Here is a 21,880-nt window from a genome sequence, read left to right as displayed (position 1 = left end):
ACTGAAAGAGTAAAATGAGAACACTTCTTTGACACCTCTCATGTCCTAGGAAGGCTTGCAGTATATGACAAGTACACACTACAAATTCACACAGATACATGGAAACATCATCGTGTCAGGTTCACATGGGTTCTTACTTGCTTTAAAGCTTGAGGGCTGAATCATGTCAAAAAGCCTAGATAAAAATTCAGTTTAGCATCAATGTAAGATTTTAAATGTGATCAAGCCTGAGGTGATTCAGCTCTGCCTGTGGGTTTCAGCCAAGCTCTCAGGCAAGCTAAAGCCTAGGTTAGAACGTGCAGCAAAACAAGCAAGTGGCTCAGCAGGTGGGTAGCCCCAGGTTTCCCAGGCATCACCTGACAAAGCAGCTTTTCATAAGTAACAGACACTAGTGTGATCCAAAACTCTAAAAGAAAGGTTGTAGCAACCTTATGTATAATTGTAAAAATTCCATAAACTCTATAGTCCTGAAGTGTTTATAAGGAAGCAATAAAAGGAACAGGATGTGTACAGTGGAACAGCTTAATATTTCATTAGATATTCCAGGACTTTTTCAAGACAATTGCCAAAAGTTTCAGTGCATGTTTCAGTCGCACCCACCCTTCAACATTTAAATAACAACTTCTGCAATACACATCTTCCTTCCGCAATATTTTAAAACAAGCAAGCAAGGTCTGATTCAAAGTCCCCTGGAGAAGTCAATAAGAGTTCTCCATTAAATTAAATTAAAAAAATCAAAAAACACCACCTACACAGATGAGTTTCAGCACCCACCAAAGTAAAAGAAAAAAATACCTCCATCATGCTTTGGAGATTGCTCCTTTTGAGTGTGGGGAGGCAGGAAGAAGCCAGTTGATATCAGAAAGATTACTAATAGCAAGTGAATTTTGAGAGCAATAAACAAGAAGACTCTCCTTCACTCCCTAGCTAAAAATGGAAGATCAGAGTAATTTTGAAACCATTTATAATCTTGGCACTCCTTTCAGTCTTCATCAATTAAAACACACTTTGTGTCAGTATAATCAACACTGAATTCACATGCTCCCAACTAATAGATGAACACTTTTTGTACATGTGGGGTTACTTTCTGTGGCGACTTACAACACAACACCAGACAGCACTTCTAAAAATCAGGTTAGGTTTGGGACCACACCCAAAACACCCCCACTGACTCTATAATGGCCAATTCTGATCACCTGCACCTTCTGTCAAGAAGCCAGATGCTATGCCTCTCTCAACCTGAAGATAAAAAGGCTACCAGAGGGACAGTGAGTAAGCAATGGCTAAGGCTTAGGGAAAGGTAACAGTGTGTCTTCCACCCCCTTTTCAAATAGGACTCTGAAGACAGAAGCTTCACTGGGACTTTGTGGTAGACCTGTAACAAAATAGTATGACAAATGCTGAATGCCTCAACAAACAGACACTCGTAACTAGGCTATTTTGTTCCCAGTGCAAGTGATGTGATAGGACAGAACAAAAGGCAGAAACATTTTAGTAAAGGTGCAATTTTTAGGGCAGAAACACCTTGACAAAATCATGGCCATGTGATAGCATCAAAAGCAGCAATTGTTTCTTTAATGAACCTTTTATTTTTCCTAATTCCTGCTCCCCTCCCCCACCAACACAAACCAACTTGACAAGCTTATTCCCCATGCAGTTGCACCAAGGTCATCAAGAGTTTAATATCAATCAAAATTGCTAAATGTGAACAGTGAGAATATTTACTCAAACCAGACAGAAGCAATCATTCTGCTCCAGAGTACAAATCAATCCCCTGATGACAGGTGGCAGGAGCTGCCCCTCAAATTCTATTTCCCCACACACTAACTGCTTGCCTGTTCTTTGGCAGCATCCGAGACCACTTGAGATAGCAGGGTTACACCAGCTGTCCAGCATCAACTCATTCATCCCTGAATAGTCAAGGCCTTTCCTCCTACCTCTCAACTACAATACAACCTTTTCAGTAGTTGACTGCTCCTGGCAGTCCTGCGGCACAGAGTGGAAGTTACGGACCCCCCCTGGGTGACTTCTCCATAGTACCCAACTCCAACCCAGCAGTTTCCAACTGAAGGGTTTTCCCTGCTTTGCAGGATAAAGCTGATGGGGGAGCGGTATGACTGCAGCAGAACACATTACCCTAACGTGTCAGACTATCTAATAAGTTAAAAAAAGAATAGCCTAACTTCATGCTCAACACCTCTCTCTCTGGCTGTTCTTGGCACGCTATTTATATATATATTAGAATAAAAAAGTTTACAATGTGTTCAGTAAGCTGAGAGCCAAAGTGAGGCCATCCTTAAAAAATGTTCAGTTTCCTACTCCCAACCAACTGCTCCTAGACTAATGTCTGCAACTAGACTCTTACTACTAGGATGGAGTTTAAATTTTTCATAGATTTCTTGTTTGTTGCTGTGAGCTTAGACTGTAGAGGAACAAATTCCTCAAGGGCTGCCCTATAATAAGAAGGAAAAAAAAAAAAAAAACCAAAAACAAAAAACAACCCAAACCACAGGAAAAAAACCCAGAACAATTTCTGAAGCACAGGTTGTTTTATACGTAAAGAATTTAGGGACTGCATAGATTTCCCAGAATGAGTTCAATGGGCTGACCATGAATGAGGGGAAAGAACACAGCAGGTCTGAAAAGGATGATAAAACACACAAGAAAGTCTATAGAAAAATAAAATAACATCAGACTGATTTTGCTAAGACATACTCTTAGTTTGTCCAAATTTGATATATTTGCTTTTGCTCTTCTAAAGTATTCTGATTGAATGGCACAGCTGTGAGGCAGTCGTAAAGCTTTGGTACAATCCTGATCGTTCTCCACAATGATTTTTAAACCATAGCAGTATTGGTCCAATCTTGATTTTTGTTTATCCATTAAGTAAACTAGCTAAATGAAATACTACTATACACATCTATACTTCATAACATTACTGGAAAATTCTGGATAGAACCAAAATTTTTTGATAGGTGGTCAGCAATATCAGATACTTTTCCATCATGCCCAATAAATGCACAGAGCTGACTATTTTCTTACAGTAAAAAAACAATTAAAAATTCAGCCCATAAAAAACAGTAAGAGAGCTCAGGAAGTGCATTTCAGTGTGATTACAATACTTTCTGGGTAAATTAAGTCACAGCCTTTGGCCATAACATAACCTGAAATGTTGTAATGGACCACAAATTAAGTGTCTTCTATATGTTATGACTTAGGTATGTAGTGCAAAATTTGGCTTCATCATACTTCAAAATATCAGATGAGAAATTTTTATGTCCTATGACGGAATGCTTTATTAAAAATAATGAGGTTTCAAGAACTTATAATATTTGCAGGAAAGAACATTTCAGCAGGGAAATACATCTTTGCAGCATTTATAGTTTTACAGTGAGGCAAGTTATATCAGCTTTTAAAAAAAATAAAAAACAACAAAACTTAGCAGCCAACACAAATATGTTCAGGTCCTCTCTTACTACAACATCGAGAACCTCCCTTGTGTACTCACATACACCAGCTAGACAAGTTCTCTCACACACACACCCCCTTTGACACAAACACTCCTGACTGCATGCTTGCACACAAACACTGCACTCACACGTTAAACTTCTCGCACGTAATCAATCCTCTGAGCTCTGGCACTCTCTCACACAAACACAGACGTGCTTCATACCTTCTCATGCATTAGAAAACCATGTGAACCATCTGTCACTATTTAATCACCCAATCCAAGTCAGCCAAACATGCCCCATCTCAGCCCCAGATGCCCCAGTCAGCCTTTTCAGCAATACACTCCTTGCAAACAGACCACTGTTTTTGCTGCTCCCTACCTAACACTGATTTGTTTTCCACCCCATCTCTTCTCCTTTCACTGCCGTATGCCCCACAGAAGGAGGATCTGTATTGCTGCGCTTTCCAGCAGTCAGGCTTCAAGCAGTCCAGTGTTGTACACAGCACAGCCAGGGCTGAGAGGTTTTTTGCAACATGCAGCATACCACAAACTAGCCACTGAGATCAGTGGGCACCACGGGTTTCCCTCTTTGTTAATAACTTCACACTTCACTATTCGTTGATTGATGAGTGTTTGGCAAATGAGCACAAAGAATCAATCTCAAAAAAAAAAAAAAACTAGTAATCATAGGAAGAAAGAGACTTCAAAACCTTAACTGACTTTACTTTCATAAGAAAAAAAGGAAGAAGTGACAATTTTAATGTTTGGGGCAGACCCCTCAAAACACAGCCTCAGGACAGAGGGGTCTAAAAGAGACCCAAAAGCTTTGGTTCCAATGTGTAAAAGACAGGCTGGCCAAAACACAGAAGAAAAAAGAAAGACCATTTTGTTGTTAGGGATCTCAAAAGTGCTGCTGAAGGCAGTATGCTGGACTTCGAAGGATCAGGATCAAAAGCAAGGCTTAAGTACTTTTGGCATTTCAGAAAATGTTACAGTACCCCCACAACCACGGCAGAAGGTTGCTATTACTCACAAAGGTGTCTAAACTCTATGGAAGGCCTCTCCTGGTTAAGTATCACTTTAAACCACTCCTCCTTCTCTCCCCAGATGCAGAACAGAAGTCCACATCTACCATTTGTACCAGAGAGATCCCTGAGTAACACTGGTGGTGACACTGTCACATGGGAACTTATGCCAGTCCTGAAGAATTGGTGTAAACTCCTGCCTGGAGATGGAACCAGAACATAAACCTCAGCATCTCAAATACTGAAACGTCTCCAAATTCAGGATTAAACCAGAGTTTCTGCTTAGCATAGAGTGGACCAAACATATATACTCCTAAAAAGGAGCCAACTCATAGTGGATATTTTGTTGCTTTCTTCTCAAGATGGTTAAGTCAGTGTGCATGTTAAGAAAGGCTTAGATATATCCAGAAACTAGCTTTACCTAAATATTCACTCTATTATCAGTTTATCTGCAAACTCTTTGCAGAAGGAACTGTTATGTGACTTCTGTTTGTACAGTACTTGGGATAATGGCACCTACTAGGGCTGCGACTTACAGCAAAGACTGTGAGATCCCAGGAAGATTTGGGAAAGGCATCCACCTCCCTCTTTTGGGAAATGGAGCCACAGTTGGGGAATCTCTGCATGCAACTAAGTCATTTAATCAAGTGAAAGAAAAACAGCTCACTGGGGAAACTGTCATTCAAAAGTCTGGGAACCATACATTTCCAGCAGGACTAGCAAGCAGCCTTTAGACATCACTGCAAAACAGGGATTTTTTAGGCAAGCAAAAACCTCAAGAAGGTTTTTGAGAGAGCTCTGCATATCAGACTTTGCTGAAAGCAAAGTCCCTAGAACTGTCTTCAGTACATACAGCAAATGCTATACGCAGTGGCATGAGCAGACTCCAGGCTAGAGAAACCTGTCTACTCTGTGACCACCTGACCTCAGTGAAATTGGAGATCCCATTTCTGCCTTGATATCAAGCTTCTTTCATATTTCACACCACACCGCACCTCTCACCTAACTATAGCTAGTGTCTGTGCCCCAGCAGAAACTAAAATGAGACAGAAAACCTGTGTAAATTACAAGGATTATTAAAACTATCAGTGAAAAAAAATCATTTGAGGACTATTACCAGCAAATGAAAGAAATATCATTCCATGATATTCTAGTTGGGACTCCTCTAGCTGGACTTCTTTATGAAGTGTTTGTAATAAACATTCATTTTGAATTGTGTGTAAGCCTGAAAGGAAACAGATCTTCAAGAGGAGCTTCACCATAGAAAGGTACCAGCAAATGAAAGATGGTTGGACAGTGGCTAATCCCCAAATCCTGACCCACCACTGCATTACTAGCAATGTCCCAAAAGCTTCCATTGACAAATTGTGTATGCTTCCAACACAAGAGGCCAGAATGAAAGTTCTTCAGTGGAGCAGATTACTACAGGTGGAGAGATCATTTGTGAAGGCTGCTGAGCGAGTGTGCTCTTCAGCTTCAATCTAAAAACTACAGGTAAGTGGGCCATACTGTTAGCAAAAAGCAGAAAAAAACATTTGTCTGTTACAAATTTACGAAAAACTTTTTGTTGGAAGCTGGCCCTCCTACCTAGCACTTGGGTGTTCAGTGAGCAGGAAACACCAGGTAACATTTCCCAGACTGTCTCTTCTTAGAATATAAGAAAGACCTAAATAAAATAAGTCAAAAAACATCTGGTCTTCTCTTTTCCAATGCTGTCCTGCCATGAACTGCTGACAGAACCTACCTCTTTGACCCCTATATACATATGAAAACATGAAAGGAACAAAATCAACAGGCCATCTCTTCTCTTAAAGCAACCACTGTTCAGTGCTTTAATCGGGGCTAGACCTCCTCCAGAAGATCCTAGTGCTGGGAGATAGTCCAGTAAACACAACAGAAGATATGTCTCAAACATTCATTTTATTTAAAAACAATCCTGTCCCCCCTCAAATCCCTCTTTTCCCTTCCACCCCAAAGCAATCCAAAGGATTTTTCACAGGGAAGGGGTTGTTTATACTAACTGCCTGTCACTTAGACCAGAAGCAGGAGAAGTCAGTAACATTGATATCAAACATCTGTTCAATCCATCCACTATTGGAGGCAAAAAAACCCTCTTCAGATGAGAAAAAAACAGTTTAGGAAAACTCGAAGGCCAGACTTTCAAACAGTAATTGCCCCCCAAACTAATGCGAAGGTAGAACTCTCAAAACAGAGAACATGGCTGCTTGCAACTCCTACTAAAGAAGCCCACTCACCATAAAGATAATCTGGATAATTCACCTCCTGTGGTAAAAGGACCCTCACAACACATGTAAAGTATTTGAAACATGAAACTTCCATGAAAAGACAACAGAAGACATTCAAATGTTGTAGAAGTTTATTACAGAAAAACATGTTCAGCAAACATTTTAAAAGTTTATTACACACTATATTCAAAAGTGAATATTTCTTCCACTATCTGTTGCTTAGAGTCTCATGCCAGATTCAATTCAATCACCTTAGACACCACATCAGGAATATTCATAGTAGGCCCCTCACCAGCTCAAGCAAGGGTGACAACAGTGGATGAATGTTCATCCCAATCTCCCTTTCCCAGGCAGCATCAGTTTGTTGCTCTAGAGTAGTTAAGCAGAGCCCAATTGTACTGGGCAATGCAATACCTCTAACTTTAACAATTATCCCTATGTAAGGATGTGGCTTAATGTCACATACCATATTCTGTCCCATGTCAGCAAGGACAACATTGATTCCAGAAATAAAATTCTATTCCTACCTATCCTCAAAGTCAAAGTATTGCACTTAATAATTAAGATTCGGAAAACAAAGCTAAATATATTATCTAAAATTACCAATTTTAAAACAGTTCTGGTAGGCTGGTAGCAGCCATCTTCTTAAAGACTAAAAAAAAAAATCTACAGATTCTTGCAACTAAAAGTATCTCTTCTGGCAGGTAGAGAAGTTCTGGCCTGCAGTTAACCAATACCAATAGTTAAGCTGAGGAATTCTGAGGTAAGAGAAAAAAGGGTAAGAAGCAGCTTTTCCACAGAGAGGTTTCAGACTTAGCAAGTATAGCAAATTATTTTTATTATTACTAAATATATATATATCACTCTACTCTTGTAACCATTTTTGCCATTCTTTCAGTACATCCTTGAACTTACTACTGTGCCTGCTCCACCTGGATAATTCAGCTAGCTTTTTTGGAGTAGGTGCTTCTCATCTTCCGCTACCTGACAAACAAACTCCTAAGCTTAAGTTAATTTAAAATACAAATGCCCAAATGCAACAAACCAGTCTAAGAAGTAGAAGAATTCAGTCTGCAAATGAGATGGAGATGACACCAAAACTCAAATGATTTTTCTTCTTCAGTTCTTAACCCCACTTCTTACAGAGTCCCAGATCTGACAAGATGGTGATCATTCATGCTCTAGAAAGCAAATTCTAAGCAGAGCAGGGTACATTTAGAAAGAGGACAAGGAAGGAGAAGAGTTTTTACCACAATGAAAAATCAGAAGAAAGCAAAATGAACAAAGATGGTTACTACAACAACGACATGTAGGCAGCACAAAGAGACATTTGGGTTTGTTCAGCATTGCCCTATTGTCTTTGTGCTCTTCAGTGATTAGCAAATTGTGAGAGAGAATATCTGCTTTTACCAATCTCACCAAGCTGATGAAACAGCAGAGGAAGTTCGTAGCTTCTGACCTCAGCTGAAAGGCTGGTCATGAAAGCATAAGTCACATCATGTCTGGTCATCATTTAAATAAAAATAAGTGGACCCTTGTAAGACAAAACTTGACAGTTAAGGAACAAAAAACTACTTAGAAAAAAGTACAAACAAACAAAAAAACCCCCAACAAAACCCACAGAAAAACCCACAAGCTTAACCTGGTATTAATACTGTGTAGGCATATCATTATAAATACTAAAAACTTATGCAGGACTTCAGTAATAACTTGGAGTTTTGCAAATGCCATGCTCCAGACATATTCTAATAACCCTCAATACCAGCTGTACAGTTTAATAGCACTTCTAACAGCAAGCACCAGCATGGCATTCCTGTTTATGCAAGGATACAAGGTAGATGAGGAGTTACCTAATGTCTCTTATTATTTTCTAATAAATAAAATGAGAAAAGTTAAGAAAACTAAAAGTTACTGAAAAACAGAGCTGTGCCAGCAGTTTCCAGTGATGGCCTGACATGATTTTTCCTCCAGCTGACATCCAAGTAGTTATGGAGTTTATATAGTCCAGCCCAGCATTCATTTCAAAATGAACTTTCTGTACCATGCAGTACTCCAGAGACATCTGGAGGATGGAAGAAAACGGTTAAGGAAAACCATTAGTCTATACATTATCATAGGACTTATTTAGGTTTTCTAAATTAAGCACAAACAACTGGAGAGGAAGAAAGCACAGATAGCATCCCACAAGAAAATTTGGAGGATCATTTTAGAGAAAAAAACTGAAAAAGAATAATCCAACATGAAACACCAGAAATACGTGAAGGGAGCTGTAAAATGAAGTCACAGCATTCCCTGTTCGGAATCTTTTCCTGGATTTCCATTCTCAATAAATCTGTGTAAAAATCTTCATTGTGTCTTTATTGTAAGGAAGCAAATTCAATTTGTGTTCCAAGAGCCATACCAAAACCCCTCCCCATTTTACCTAGCACCACAACCAGTAGCAAAAAGCTCCACTGGTCAACCAAAACTCTATAATAAACTTGTACTACTATAGCCTTCACAGTGTCCTCCTCAGCAACACTTACCCAAGCCCATTATTTTTCATAAATTCCCCTGCATGACACACAAAAACCCCCAAACCAAAAGCCACTGACCTACCAGTAAACCACTCTCCCTGATCACCAGGTGTGTTTTGTTTTCTTTCTACTAGATACAGTGGACAGCAGAAACTGAACAAAAAACCCCAACTATCCTAAAGCAATACTCCCTCATGGTAAACAAAAGGTGTCTCTAAATACCCCAGCAAGGTGTTTTAATGAGTGAATGACCTTCTCTTTCCTTCTCCTTCTTTTTTTTTTGGTAAGAGAGACTTTTCACAGCAGAATAAAATTCTAAGAACATTTAGTTTCTTTTAAAAAAAGTATTTTCAAACAGATAAAAGAAAGGATGATCAAACAAGAATTTCTATATGTCTAATATCATTACTTTCAAAAATACTGACTTTCTGTTTCAATGAAAGAAGATGGGATATTAAACTCAGTGAAGAAGAGTCACCCTCAAATGGTAACATAGTACAAAGGACCACCTTACCATACCAGAATGAACCCTGAGCTATTTCATGGTTTAATTTGTATAAACTGGTGTCATTCAAGCTGAGTCATGACAAGCCTGCAAAGACTTGAACAGTCTACATGTATTTGGAAACAGAGGCCATCACTTCAAAGGTCACAAAATGCCACGTAAGATGCTACGTGGTTTGCCATGGCTATGAACACAGCCCAACAAGGCAAGACATTTTATCTGAGCATTTTTGGCTTAGAAGTCTGAAGCAAAACATTCTGGTCCAATCCTGCCTAAGTTTGTTTGACTTTTTGGATATTTTTTTCTCACATATATGCTCCATTCCATCCTGCCATTTGAACAGCAAGGTTATCGCAGAGCACAGATGCAGCTATCACAGAGATGGGCATTTCTAAGGAAAAAGGAAATAGTATCAGAAAACTGTAAATAAAGGAGCAGCTAGGAGCAAGCAGACAGAACTTCCTCGCCCGTCCTTCCTGTTCTCTTTGCAGGTCTACCAGAAAACATTCTCTGCCCTGTTTGATGCTTCTCTTCTGTCAATCTCATGGTTGTCTTCACAGAACTTGATAGTATTTCTGTGAGGTAAAGAAAAACACTTTGCACAAAACTGGCTTGCTGGAGTACTAAAAGAAGAGATGAGTAAATAGAGGGAGATAAAGAAGGAAGAGTTCAATGACTTGAAACAAGCAAAAAAACCCAAACCCCCAAACCATAAAACGAGCAATTTTAAAAATACAGCCCTGTATGTGTGTGCCAGACTTATTAGATTGCAGGCTCTTTGGAGCAGGGACCACGCAAGACAAGGTGCTTATTCAGTGCTCAAGTACAGGCTTGCCATCAGCTGAGGCTGCCTTTGGACATGACCTCATTGTAAAAACATTACCCTCGATCACAGTGGTCCTTGAAAACTGCCTTCTGGCTAGTTGATCCTTATTACAGATTTCACAGTAGCTATTAGGTATATTTGCATCTGTGTCTTTAAAAAAATGAGAGAGAGATACACCTGGGGAGTTGAGGGGGGAGAAGTAAAAAAGCACGTCTGAACAGATGATCTTTACAGTCCCCCCCCTCCTGCTGCTAGAAGCTTCCCACTCAGCTTCTGCTCCTATTTGTTCATCTTTCTCTGGCAAGAACTACTCTTAACTGTGTTAATTTTCCTTTTTGTGGGTTAATGTTGGGTAACGCGCTTGCAATTGCCCACAACTAATAGATTTCCAGTGATTGAGTTTACTGCACTCCTGGCAGTAAGTAGGGCATATTTCTTGAACCAGGGTCATTTTAAGGGATTCCAGAAAGTACCTTCAGACATTTCATGGCTTCATTTAAATGGCTACTTTCTTGGTTCCATGCAGGATTTTGAGCAGGAGGACAGTATCTTCAAAGGGAGGTCACTATCCCCTAGAATATTAAGTGAGAACCATTTCAAGATTTTGAACAAAGCATGAAGCATGACCTTTTTTCATTTATTTATTTAAGGCTAAACTTGGCAGATATGAAAATATCCAACTGTAGTTAGACAGCCATGATCTCAGCCTCTGGCTGTGCAAAGACATCTTAAATCTGTAGGTTCTGTGCAGATCCAGGGGATTTTTGCCAAAATGTTTCCTGAATAAAATTAAATATTCCTTCATGTTAAGCTTTACATTTTTTTTCTTCCTCCTTCCTTCATAGCCTATTATAATCCCAAATTAAAAATATATAATGCTTTAGGATTAGTGGTGCTTATTCTGCAGTTTCATGGCCAAAAATGACTGCTATAATTCTTTAATGATTAAAAAAAAAAAGGTTAAGTGTCACACATCTTCTGCCTTTAAAAACCAGTGGGGCACAGCCTATTCCTAATTACTCTCCTTTTACCTGGGAGCAATACAAGAAGGCAAGAAGACATAGTCCTACTGAGGAAAATCACAGGAACACCCAAGACCCAGGCTGCAGTCCAGAATGAATGGCATCTGTCAAGAGCATCCTGTGAGCAGCTGCATACCAGAAGCCACTTGCATCATTAGCTGAAAAGGCCTAGATAAAGGATTAGCTAGATGCTTTGACCCTTCAAAACCCAATAAAAATGTTTTATACAGCATATATGTGTATACATATAACTACATCGGTCTCTTCCCAGCAATAATCCATTCATTCCTTGGATTTAGCAGCTTCACATCTTCATTAAAATCCTTTCCAAAGCTGCATGTGCAGCATTAGCAGGCGTGTACATTTAGGTATCTTTGCAAGTACTAGCTACCACCAGTCAGGACTGTGGCTTTGTATTTCATGGAGTAGAGAGGACAAGATGACTACCTGCTGCTTTCTCCCTACCTATGCAGACTAACTGCAGTGGGTCTCTCACTCCCCCAGATGTGGCAGAGGAAGGTGTGTGGCTAAGTCACAGTTGTCTTCCCGTGGAGTTTTAAATCTGTAGAGCTGTATGCTACCATTGTTGATGTGCCAACTGTAGGCATTTCATCTAGTCAAATGCTTGTGTCTCATGTGCACCTTCAACTTCCTGCCTAAATCTCAGCATGTGGTTCTTGCATACAGCACTGAAATACCAACTATTTTCACCACATCCTCATGCTAAGGTAAGCATATACAGTCTGAAACTAACAGGTTATGTAAGTTAAAGGACAAGCAGTACACTAATGACCAACGTTCAAATAGGACCTTCTGCAGAAAAGTACCTGGCTCTTAAGAAATAGCCTGTTTCAGGTACCGTGACCAGAAGCCAATGCAATCCACATGATTTGCCTCAGAACCCTACATGGGCCACAGCACTGTCTCCTGGGATCAGAAGTTCCATTGCAAGAAACTGCTGCAGTTCTTCACATACTGTAAAGAGAACAAAATAAAACAAAAAATCCACCAACATCCCCAAAACACTGAAGGCAAGGGCCTGGAGTTAACCAATGCAAAAACTGGCCTGCACGTTTCTTGCGTTTCCAAGAAGGTACTGAGCTTCATAAGAAGCCAAGCCTTCCTTATGCTGAGGAAGCATGGCAGACCAGACAAAACCGCCTGCAGCTCCCTCCACACAACTGAGGACACTCTTCACGCCCTGGAGGCACATTCAACTGTTAGTTACCACTGCCCAGACAAGCCACGATGTGACTCTGTGAGCCTGTTTTTGGTTTGTCCTTGCAAGAGACTAGAAGCACTCATGCAATCTTATATAGATGGCAAAAAACAGCTGAAAAGCAGGAGGAAGGCCACTTAGTTGTTTCTTGACAGCTTCTAGGTGTGAGTGCGCCTAGTCCCATTTCTGGCAAGGTCACACAAAGTTGAAACCACCTGTCACTTATTTAATTTTTTCCCAAAGACAGCTGGAGAACTTGCATGGGCAGTTAAAACAAAGACCTACCATCTGATCTTATTCATTTGCAAGCCTTAGTTACAAAACATAACATTAGAAAGTGATTAACAATATACAGAGCACATCTGCAAAGCCTGAATAATAGACAGCATAAGGCCATCTTGGCTGTATCCATGCTAAAGGAAATATGACAGAAAAATAATGCAGGTGAATAAAGACTAAAAGCAAAAAATAAATCAGACTTTCCATGGGCAAGGTCACAAAGAGCACAGAACAATCAATATGCTTATCTTGCATAGGTATTAATTCATTATGCTAACCTAACAGCTACATAAAGATTAAGACAATTTCATAAAAAATGTTATGAAAAAGGGGTATTGTTGAAGACAGCATTCTGACATTTAGCCTATGTTCATGCAGAAGTTGCCTTCTCCAGGTGCCTCGACATATTCGCTCTGTCATTTTTCTACCTTCATCTCTAAACTTAAGCCTTCCCTTGAAGGCTGGACATCTATCAGTGCTTTCCAAGTACAGTCTGAGGATTATCTTTGTTTCCTCTCTCATTTGGTATAATTATCATTTCATATTGCTGTCATGTATGACAATGCCACCTCTGATCTGTATTGTACTGGTTTTCATTTTTAATTTTTCTGTATTATGTCTGGGCTCAACACTAACTGAAAAACAATGTAAGAATCCATCTACTATCAACTGCCCTTCAGCTGAGATATGGTACTCAACTAAAACACAGTGTGGATGGCTTTAATACAGCTTGACACCCGAAATACAGCTGCTCATTCCACATGTTAGCAGATATACTAAGAATGAGCTTAGGAACACAAACTCAATTGCCCAACGTGTGGGCACACCTTAAATGTCAACATTATTAGGCATCACACTGTGACTGAAGTGATAAACACGTAAACTGACTGTATTCTAGCCCATCAAACCCAGACAGCACCCCTCTTCTCCTCCTCCAGCATAAAGTCACAACTGTTGCTCACTGAGTTGCCAAGGTTTCTGCATTATCACTAGTAACTTAAAAACAGGATTACGCCCAAATAGTACAAAAACTTTAAGGCCACAGTGTGAAAACGCAAAGCAACTTTATTAATAAACAAGTGCTTCGTTAAAGGTTATTACAGTCTCTGGTTTTAAATATTAACAACACAATGCCTTTAAAAAATAAATATATCTGCATTTTCATGTCACTTGGCTTGTGCAACTCTCCTCCTTTCCCATATAGAAGCACTGCACTCAGGTATGTTCAGAAACCATGGCAAGGTGGTATCAATAACACAGCCTCCTGCCAACACTGTGTGATCAGGTGAATGTGGACACCATAACAGGGAGACCAGATTCTCCCTTACACATTTCATAGTAAGGGTAGATACACATTCCTTGGCTGACCAGGGATAGAGAAGCAGCTTCGTTTATTTATGTATTTACAGAAAGAGGAGAGTGACTAAGGAAAACAAACAGAAACAATAAAATACACTATTAGTAAACCCAGGAGATTCACACAGATTTGCATTCTACCAGAAATTAAAGGACACCTGCAAAGTTTTCACATTTTCAATTTCACTTCCTTTGTAATCCTCTCACCTTTACGGCTGTCCTCCCTATTTAGCTTTTTCAGAAAGTTTTAGAAGGCATCCTAAATCAAGAGCCTTTCTTCTCTGTCAGGCCAGGGTCTCCATTAACCAGGCAGCACCTCTACAAGTCAGGGGAGCACCTGAGGCCAGGTGAGAGCCAGGCTCTCCAAAGACAAGTCCTAGTCTGCTCTGGGAGGCCACTCGGGCTCATTGTGCAGTCAGGAGGGCGTTTCCATTGAAAATCTTTTTCAGAGCCGCTCTCTCCCCATTCACTCTCTAGGTAGGGAGACAGCGACCACCAGGTGTGGACGCAGCCAGCTGCACAACTTGACTCCATTTGACAACAGATGCTACCCTGAGTTAACACTTACTGGTACGCTGGAGTATCACCATCTACAGACTGAGGCCAGCTGAGAGGACTAACATCTTATACTCACAGCCAGATGGAAATGGGGCTACAGCACCATCATCACGGTAACTATCCTACCACTTCACGGAGCCCAAAGCAGTCTCAAATAATTATCACAAAGCTTCAAGAGATGCTTTTCCTGGAAAGGCTGGTTATTTAACCAAAGTCCCATTTTTAAAAGTCACTCAGGAGACTTCTCCACTGCTTTTCGCTGAAATTTCAATTCCTGACTCACTAGGCATTTTTATAGCATTACCATACACACTACATGACCAGCATAGCTGAAATATCTAAGTGCCCACAAATAATTAAAAAGTCATCTCCATTTTTTAAAATATTTGGATAAATTTATTTATAGACCAAGTCAGTAATTCACCCGAAGTCACACTTTCCAACCAAAGCAACTTTGTCAAGTACTTAAAATACCACTCCTTTCCCTATGGCTCTGCCTCATGACGTCAGTTGGGATAGCTTTTTTCCCCCTAGAATGCAGACAGTGACCTCATCATGTCTTGCTAGCAGCAGCTCAAGACCAAGCTGTATTAGGCAGTACTGCATTGCTGGACAGAAAAGTCCTCTCCTATATGGAAACACCGACTCAGCAAAACGCTCAAGCGTTAGCCTTTGTATTTTACTTCAAACAAGGCTCATAAACTTATACCTAGGCACACACTAACATACCTTTCTGAAACAAATGGGAACCGAAAAGCTTCTCAACAGTCTTTACAAGATGGATACAGTGGATAGAAAGGCAAGTCAGCAACAACACCCGAGGTAGATTTTTTTTTTTCCAGGGAGCACTTACAACACTATTTCACAGCATATATAACTTGACCCCCCCTCTCTCTTCCCAAACATTTTGAATTCTCCTTAGCTTCACATCTTTCCAGCATTCTCAGTTTGCAGCTTCACATACAATGAAGTGGGTTGGTAAAACTGTCTTCCTTTTCAGCATGTTGAATTTGATCCTGTGAAACAAAAGTTAGACCCCATCTACCGTTCACAGCATCTGGAAGGCAGATCCTTGACTGTCGCAGGAGAAAGAGATCAAAAATTAAAATCTAACATAAGAAACTATCAGTAACCATTGAGTTAATCAGCTTTGGAAAGCACGGTTTCTTTTCCATTAACAAAGCCCTCAAAAAGCTGTTGCTGCATTTCTTTTTTTGGTGATGCAAACTTTTTCCTCCAAACGAAGTCAAAAGGATCACTTTTTTCACTGCTATTACAGTATCAGCACAAAACCCAAGCTGTACAGTAATTCCCTTCTCTTTCCCATGCTCTCACAAATGCATAAGCCTCTCTCACTAAACACCTTAACTCCAAGTAGTCAGATCTTCCAGAGTGGGATCCAGAGACAGAAGGGGCTTGCTCGTGTCAGAGATCAGAAGCTAAGTGAAAAGAACAGAATGGTCAGGACATAGAAGACGGACACAAGTACGGAAGAAACTGAAGCCTCAAATTGCACACACAAGGAAAGAACTGCTTTGCTTTTCCACCTGCATCAGAGAAACGTGACAAACAACAACAGTGTGTAGAGCTTAAAGGAATCCCAGTAGTCACTTGCATGATAAAACAATAAATGGAGTAAAGACTGTAACTTAATTGTATTGATGAAGACCGAGTATGGGGGGAAAACTGTAATTCAGAAGTTGGGTTCAATTCTGATTTCCATTACATCACTAAGACTTGAATAACAGGACAGAACTTGATTTCCTGTGCCTGATGAGCCCACATTAAGATATAATAATAATCAATAACTTAATACCAAAGTTCAAGACAAACATGAATGCTAAGCACTCACACAAGTCATCTAGTATTAGAGAGAATAGTTTAGTATAAACTACTCCCCCTAGTAATTACTAGGGAAATATCCTTTATGTAGAAGTGACCCTCAAGAGGGCTTTGGTTAATAATAACTAAGACTCTCAAAATCCTGCAAACACTTCCTTATGCAGATGATTAACTTTTATGCATGTGGCCAGTCCCATTGAATTCAAAGAAAGTAATCATGTCTTAAAAAAGTTACTCTTGGGCAGATAGGAGTTCAACTTTGCCTCTGAAAGAGTTTTGCAACAGTTCTCTCTTTAGAGACCAATTTTGTAAAATGCAGAAAACTCTCAACTATCACTCACATTTGTGACAATGGAGACCATTCAGCACTCTGAACAACTGGACCACAGGGGAAGTGGAAGAAGAAATGCATTTATTTATCTTCATATGCAATCCAAATAGAGAAAGAGCAGCCCAATGAGAACTTAGAGACTCTTCCTTCCCTGAATCTATCATGATCAAAAAATCTCTGCTTGAAAATTTCCAAAATACTGTATTACACTATATCCAGGATCTGCTGGATAATTGTAAGCAGCATTACTGAATAATTTAGGCACAACATCATGTTACATTTGGTCCAGAGAAGCATCCACATTTTATTTGTTTGTTTTTAAACCAACACCCTCCATTTTTACATCTTCCACACTGGCTTTCAACACATTCATAGAAAACAGTGATTCACAGAAAAAAAGGATCCTTCTTCAATTTTTTTGTGCTATGATTTTGAGCAAAAGGTTTATCACCAGAAGGGAAGACCTCTGCTTCAACTGCAGCTGAAAAATACCTTTGCCATTTGACTTGCACTGAAGCCTGAAAGATCTGGTCAAAAGGCAGGAGTCATCTGCTGAAATACAGTTGTCTACATCCATGCTAGATGTTTGTATTCAGTTGGCAGAAACAGCACTTCTCAGATCTGACTCTGCTGACTGAATGTAGACTTCCACTTCAGGAAGAGATGAATTGCTGCCTAGAAGTGTTCTGCTTCCTGACTAGAAAGAGAGTCCAGAGAGCTGCATTTCAACAGACAAATCCCACCTTCTCCATGCTGGGTATCACACTGAATGACCATATCTGGTTTCTCTGCTAAGACCCTATCAGCTTTTCTGGAGTTCCTGCCATTAGACTGGTACAAGTAAACCAACGTAGTCACCCTAGGCTCCGTGCAGTCAATGGAAAGAAAGGGGCACCTCCAAGAGGCAATTCAGCTCACATAAAATCTGAATTGCCCCCAGCAATGCCACTGTGTATCCACAAATTATGGGAATGAGCCTTAGGAGCTCACCTTTTAATAAGGCGAAGCAGTGAAGTGCCTTGAATTAGACAGACGGGTTCAGGCTCTCACTGCTGAGAAGGTGGGAGATGCTGAGTACTCTCATCCCTTTATCTCCTCTCTACACCAATGAGGCTTGAAACATATAGCATCGGACCCCATAATAAAAGGCAAGGGTACAATATGGATTACAGAGACCTTCGTAAAATACTTTGAAAGAGAGTAAAAACAAAACCACACCAGGGAAGTTTGAAAAATCTGTATCGTGGCCTACATAGTGTCTGTCCACCCACAGCTTTGCCAAGTGAGGATAAACAAGAGCTGAATGAAACTCCGCAAGCGCACACTTCAGTTGGCCAAATATCCAACAGAGTCTGGAGCAGCTAAGAATTTGTCTGCACTCTCTTAAGATCTAAAAGAGAAGTGCAGACCCTCAAAAGGGTCTGAGATTCATCTGTTAGCAACACATGCCCTCAGCTGACCAGGTGACACAGAGACCTAAGATGGCAGACCTCGATCCAGGCTCTCACGCACTTGCACTTCTGTCACCGAAAGAAGTCACCTCGTTAGCTGAGGACAGCAGGGCTTCTGCATTCGACTTCTGCAGGAACACAGGATTTGGCAGCCTCCAGAAATCTGAGCTCTCTATTTTTCTTCCCTTCGTTTACTAATGCCCATTTCCCCTTCCCCGCCTCTCTGCTCCCAATGCACACACGTTTTAACGCTAAAACCCAGGAGTTACATGGCTTTTCCATACTTCTGGGCAAATATTACACACTCTCCCTCCAAACTAGCAAGTATGCCTTCTCCACAGAGGTAATAAACCTGCTGTAAGAGCACAGTGCTTCATAGGGAAATACTTCAGATTAATCCCAAAAAATTACCTGCACATCTCATACCTTAAGAAAGCTTCACATCCACCATCTCACACAAAAATACACTCCCTACAACATTGAGATACATTGCACTTAATGGTTTCTACAGTTACATAGTCACAGACAATGTAATTAACAAGCTACATTCCTTCCTGTAAAATAGGGGGGAGAAAATAAACAGCATAAAAGTTCACAAAAATAAATTTGAACTCAGAAATAAAACTACATTTTTAATTTAATTTTGTCATTTACTGTGTCAACGATGACAGAAACCTGGATTACCTGGGTGCAAGCACAGGTCTGATTTACAAAATACCTTGTTTGATTTACAAAATACCTCGTGTCCCCTTACGAGGAAAATGATACCTTATTTACTCTCTTTAAATACACATCAATGCTTTATTAAGTATTTTTTTATTTTCCATTTCATTTGTTTTGTACACACTGAAATCGAGAAAAAACAATCCTGTTTTAAAGTATTTTGTTTTCTGTTTCTTGTTACATAACCAGAAGTGTTATAGGAAATACTATTGTGGAGTTAAAAAAAAAAAAATTAAAAAAACAACCAAGCACACATCACTGCATGACAATAATGTGTAAGGTGCTCCTACACCCACTACTGGCACACATTTAAATTAAAATTACATGTAATCTATAGCCAACTTTCAGGTCTATGCTGAATGCCCTTTCTGTGTTTAACCTCCTCCATTGCTGACAAAGAGGTAAGATTTTCCAGGTTAGTAACAGCAAAATTCCACACTGCAAAAACATTGAATGCTGTCATGCAAATAAAGTCATTCACAGGGTCTGAAAACATCCCTCCCATGTCCAGCTTGGTCTTAGGCAGAGAAATTATAAGAAAATATGAACATGGATCTTATTTTCTTGTGGGAGAGCCAAGCAATTTAAAACCAACAACCACATAAACCCAAAACCAGTGCTCCTGTCTAATGAAACCAGAAGAGCACACCAGCCACTGTGCTGGAGACATTTCCTTGCAAAAAGCAAAAACATCCATGGTGGCGAGTGAATTTCATGATCTGGGTGACTTGTGACATTATGATCCTTCACATCCTTTACAAAAAGGGCCACGGACTCCATGTTGGAGAACACACTCATTCCATCCCTCTCTGCTCTGTGTACACCTGCCCAGGCAAAAGCACCGCATTTCTGAATTCGAGCACGCACAGAGACATTTTCACAGCATCATCTGAACCCACCACACACCCACCATCTCCCAGCGTAGCCTCCAGAGCCATTCAGAACAGCCTGAAACACTGCTCTGAATCCAACCGGTATTTTCCTCTCCTTTCTGCATTACAGCCACAAGCCCAGAGCCCTGTAGCTCAGCTTGGTTCATCTGGGCCCACTTAGTTAAAATAAACACAAAGCAAAGGAACCCCCTGGGCTGGCTGAACAACAAGAAGAAATTCGGCTGCAGAACTCCCTCACACTTGTGTGCATAGCTGATTTTACACCACTCGGCTGCTACATTGATATTATCTTGTCAAAAAGTACAGAGCAGTTTTCACCACAAATACTTGGAGCTTGAAAATTACAGCAAAGCACCAAGGCTGGGGAAAAACCAACTTTAGCTGGATGCACAGTGCGCTGCAAGTGCAGCATTTGAAGCCTCAATGTGACGCAACCGAAATCGTACCAGGGACGGGGGCTTGCTGAAAGAAACTGGACCCACGCAAAACCACGATGTATGTATTAGGTGCCTATAGCTCATTCACTACCCAAGCAAGGAGCGCCCTGCAAACAGAGATTTACACGAGCTACAAATCAATGAGGCAGCGTGGCTATGCCCATGCCAGTGACAAACTGCAGCAGGGAAGGGAGCCTGGACCGCTCGGCAGACCCGCCGCCCCCCTCAGCCACCCTCCCACACCTCTCCCCTTCCCCTTGCCCCCCTTAGCCCTCCCCCTCTCAGAAGTTCAGTGTCGGTGCGCTGGGAACAGCCCTGCAGTTTCGAGCCCGGTGGTGGGAGCAGCCTGGCCTAAACGCCAAAGTCACCCCGGTGTCAGTGGCGGGGGGCTGCGGGAGGCCAGCCAGGCTGACGCGCCCCTGCGGTGGGCTCCCGGCTGCCCACCGCCCGGCCACCTGCAGGCCTCCCCCGCCCTACCTTGCTCCTCGCCGGCCCCAAAGCGGGCTCTGGGGTCCTCGGGGGGGAGCCGGGCTCCGCCGCCCTCCAGGGCTTTGCGTTTCTTCGACATCTGGTCGGTGTTGGGGAGTTGAGTTTCTCCTCTCTCTCTCTCTCCGGGGAGATGAGTGTATGTGGAGAGAGAGGGAGAGTGTGAGGGAGAGAGACACAGGGAGGGAGAGAGAGAGATTGAAAGAAATCGCTGCTTAAAGAGAGGGGAAGAGACTTTGGAGTGGCTGGAGAGCAAGTAGGAGGCAGGGACTAAGTGGAGAAATCCTACAAATCACAATCCCATCAATTCAGCCCCACGTCTAAAGGGGCTGTTGAGGTCTCCCCCTTCCTTGCTCGTTCATCTGAGTGTGTGAGTGAAAATTAAAGACAGAGCCAATAGTCCTCCGTCGTTTTTTCCAAATATTAGCGGGTGGTGGTGGTTTGTTTTTTTTTTTTATTGGGGGGAGGGAGGGAGGGAGGGAGGAAGGAGGAACCTGATTGATATTATTTTCCCCTGTTGGGATTCCTTCTGGTTAAAAAAAGAAAAGGGGAAAAAAAAAAAAAAAAAGGTAAAAGCTGAATGGATGGGGGGTGGAGAGCAGAGAGGGGGAGGATGAGAGGATTAAAAAGAAAACCAGGAGCAGAGGAGGAGGGATGACAAGAGCCTGCAGGTGCAGGGAGGCTAAATTCCCTGCAGGGGTCATGTGCTCTGGG

The 21,880-nt window shown here is 41.2% G+C and overlaps 1 protein-coding gene across 1 annotated transcript in view; it reads right to left on the bottom strand.

Moving 5' to 3' along the window:
- The window catches only part of PDE10A (phosphodiesterase 10A), a 382,004-nt gene extending 360,383 nt beyond the window's left edge, over positions 1-21,621 (bottom strand). The window contains exon 1 of the mRNA XM_074818613.1: positions 21,158-21,621. Within this exon, the coding sequence (XP_074674714.1) occupies positions 21,158-21,248 (91 nt within the window). The 5' untranslated portion in view covers positions 21,249-21,621. The remainder of the gene's footprint in view (positions 1-21,157) is intronic.
- Between the last annotated feature and the right edge of the window lie 259 nt (positions 21,622-21,880).

Source organism: Strix aluco, chromosome 3 (assembly GCF_031877795.1).
Source record: "Strix aluco isolate bStrAlu1 chromosome 3, bStrAlu1.hap1, whole genome shotgun sequence".
Classification (NCBI taxonomy): Eukaryota; Metazoa; Chordata; class Aves; order Strigiformes; family Strigidae; genus Strix; species Strix aluco.
This window is presented reverse-complemented; position numbering and strand designations above follow the sequence as displayed.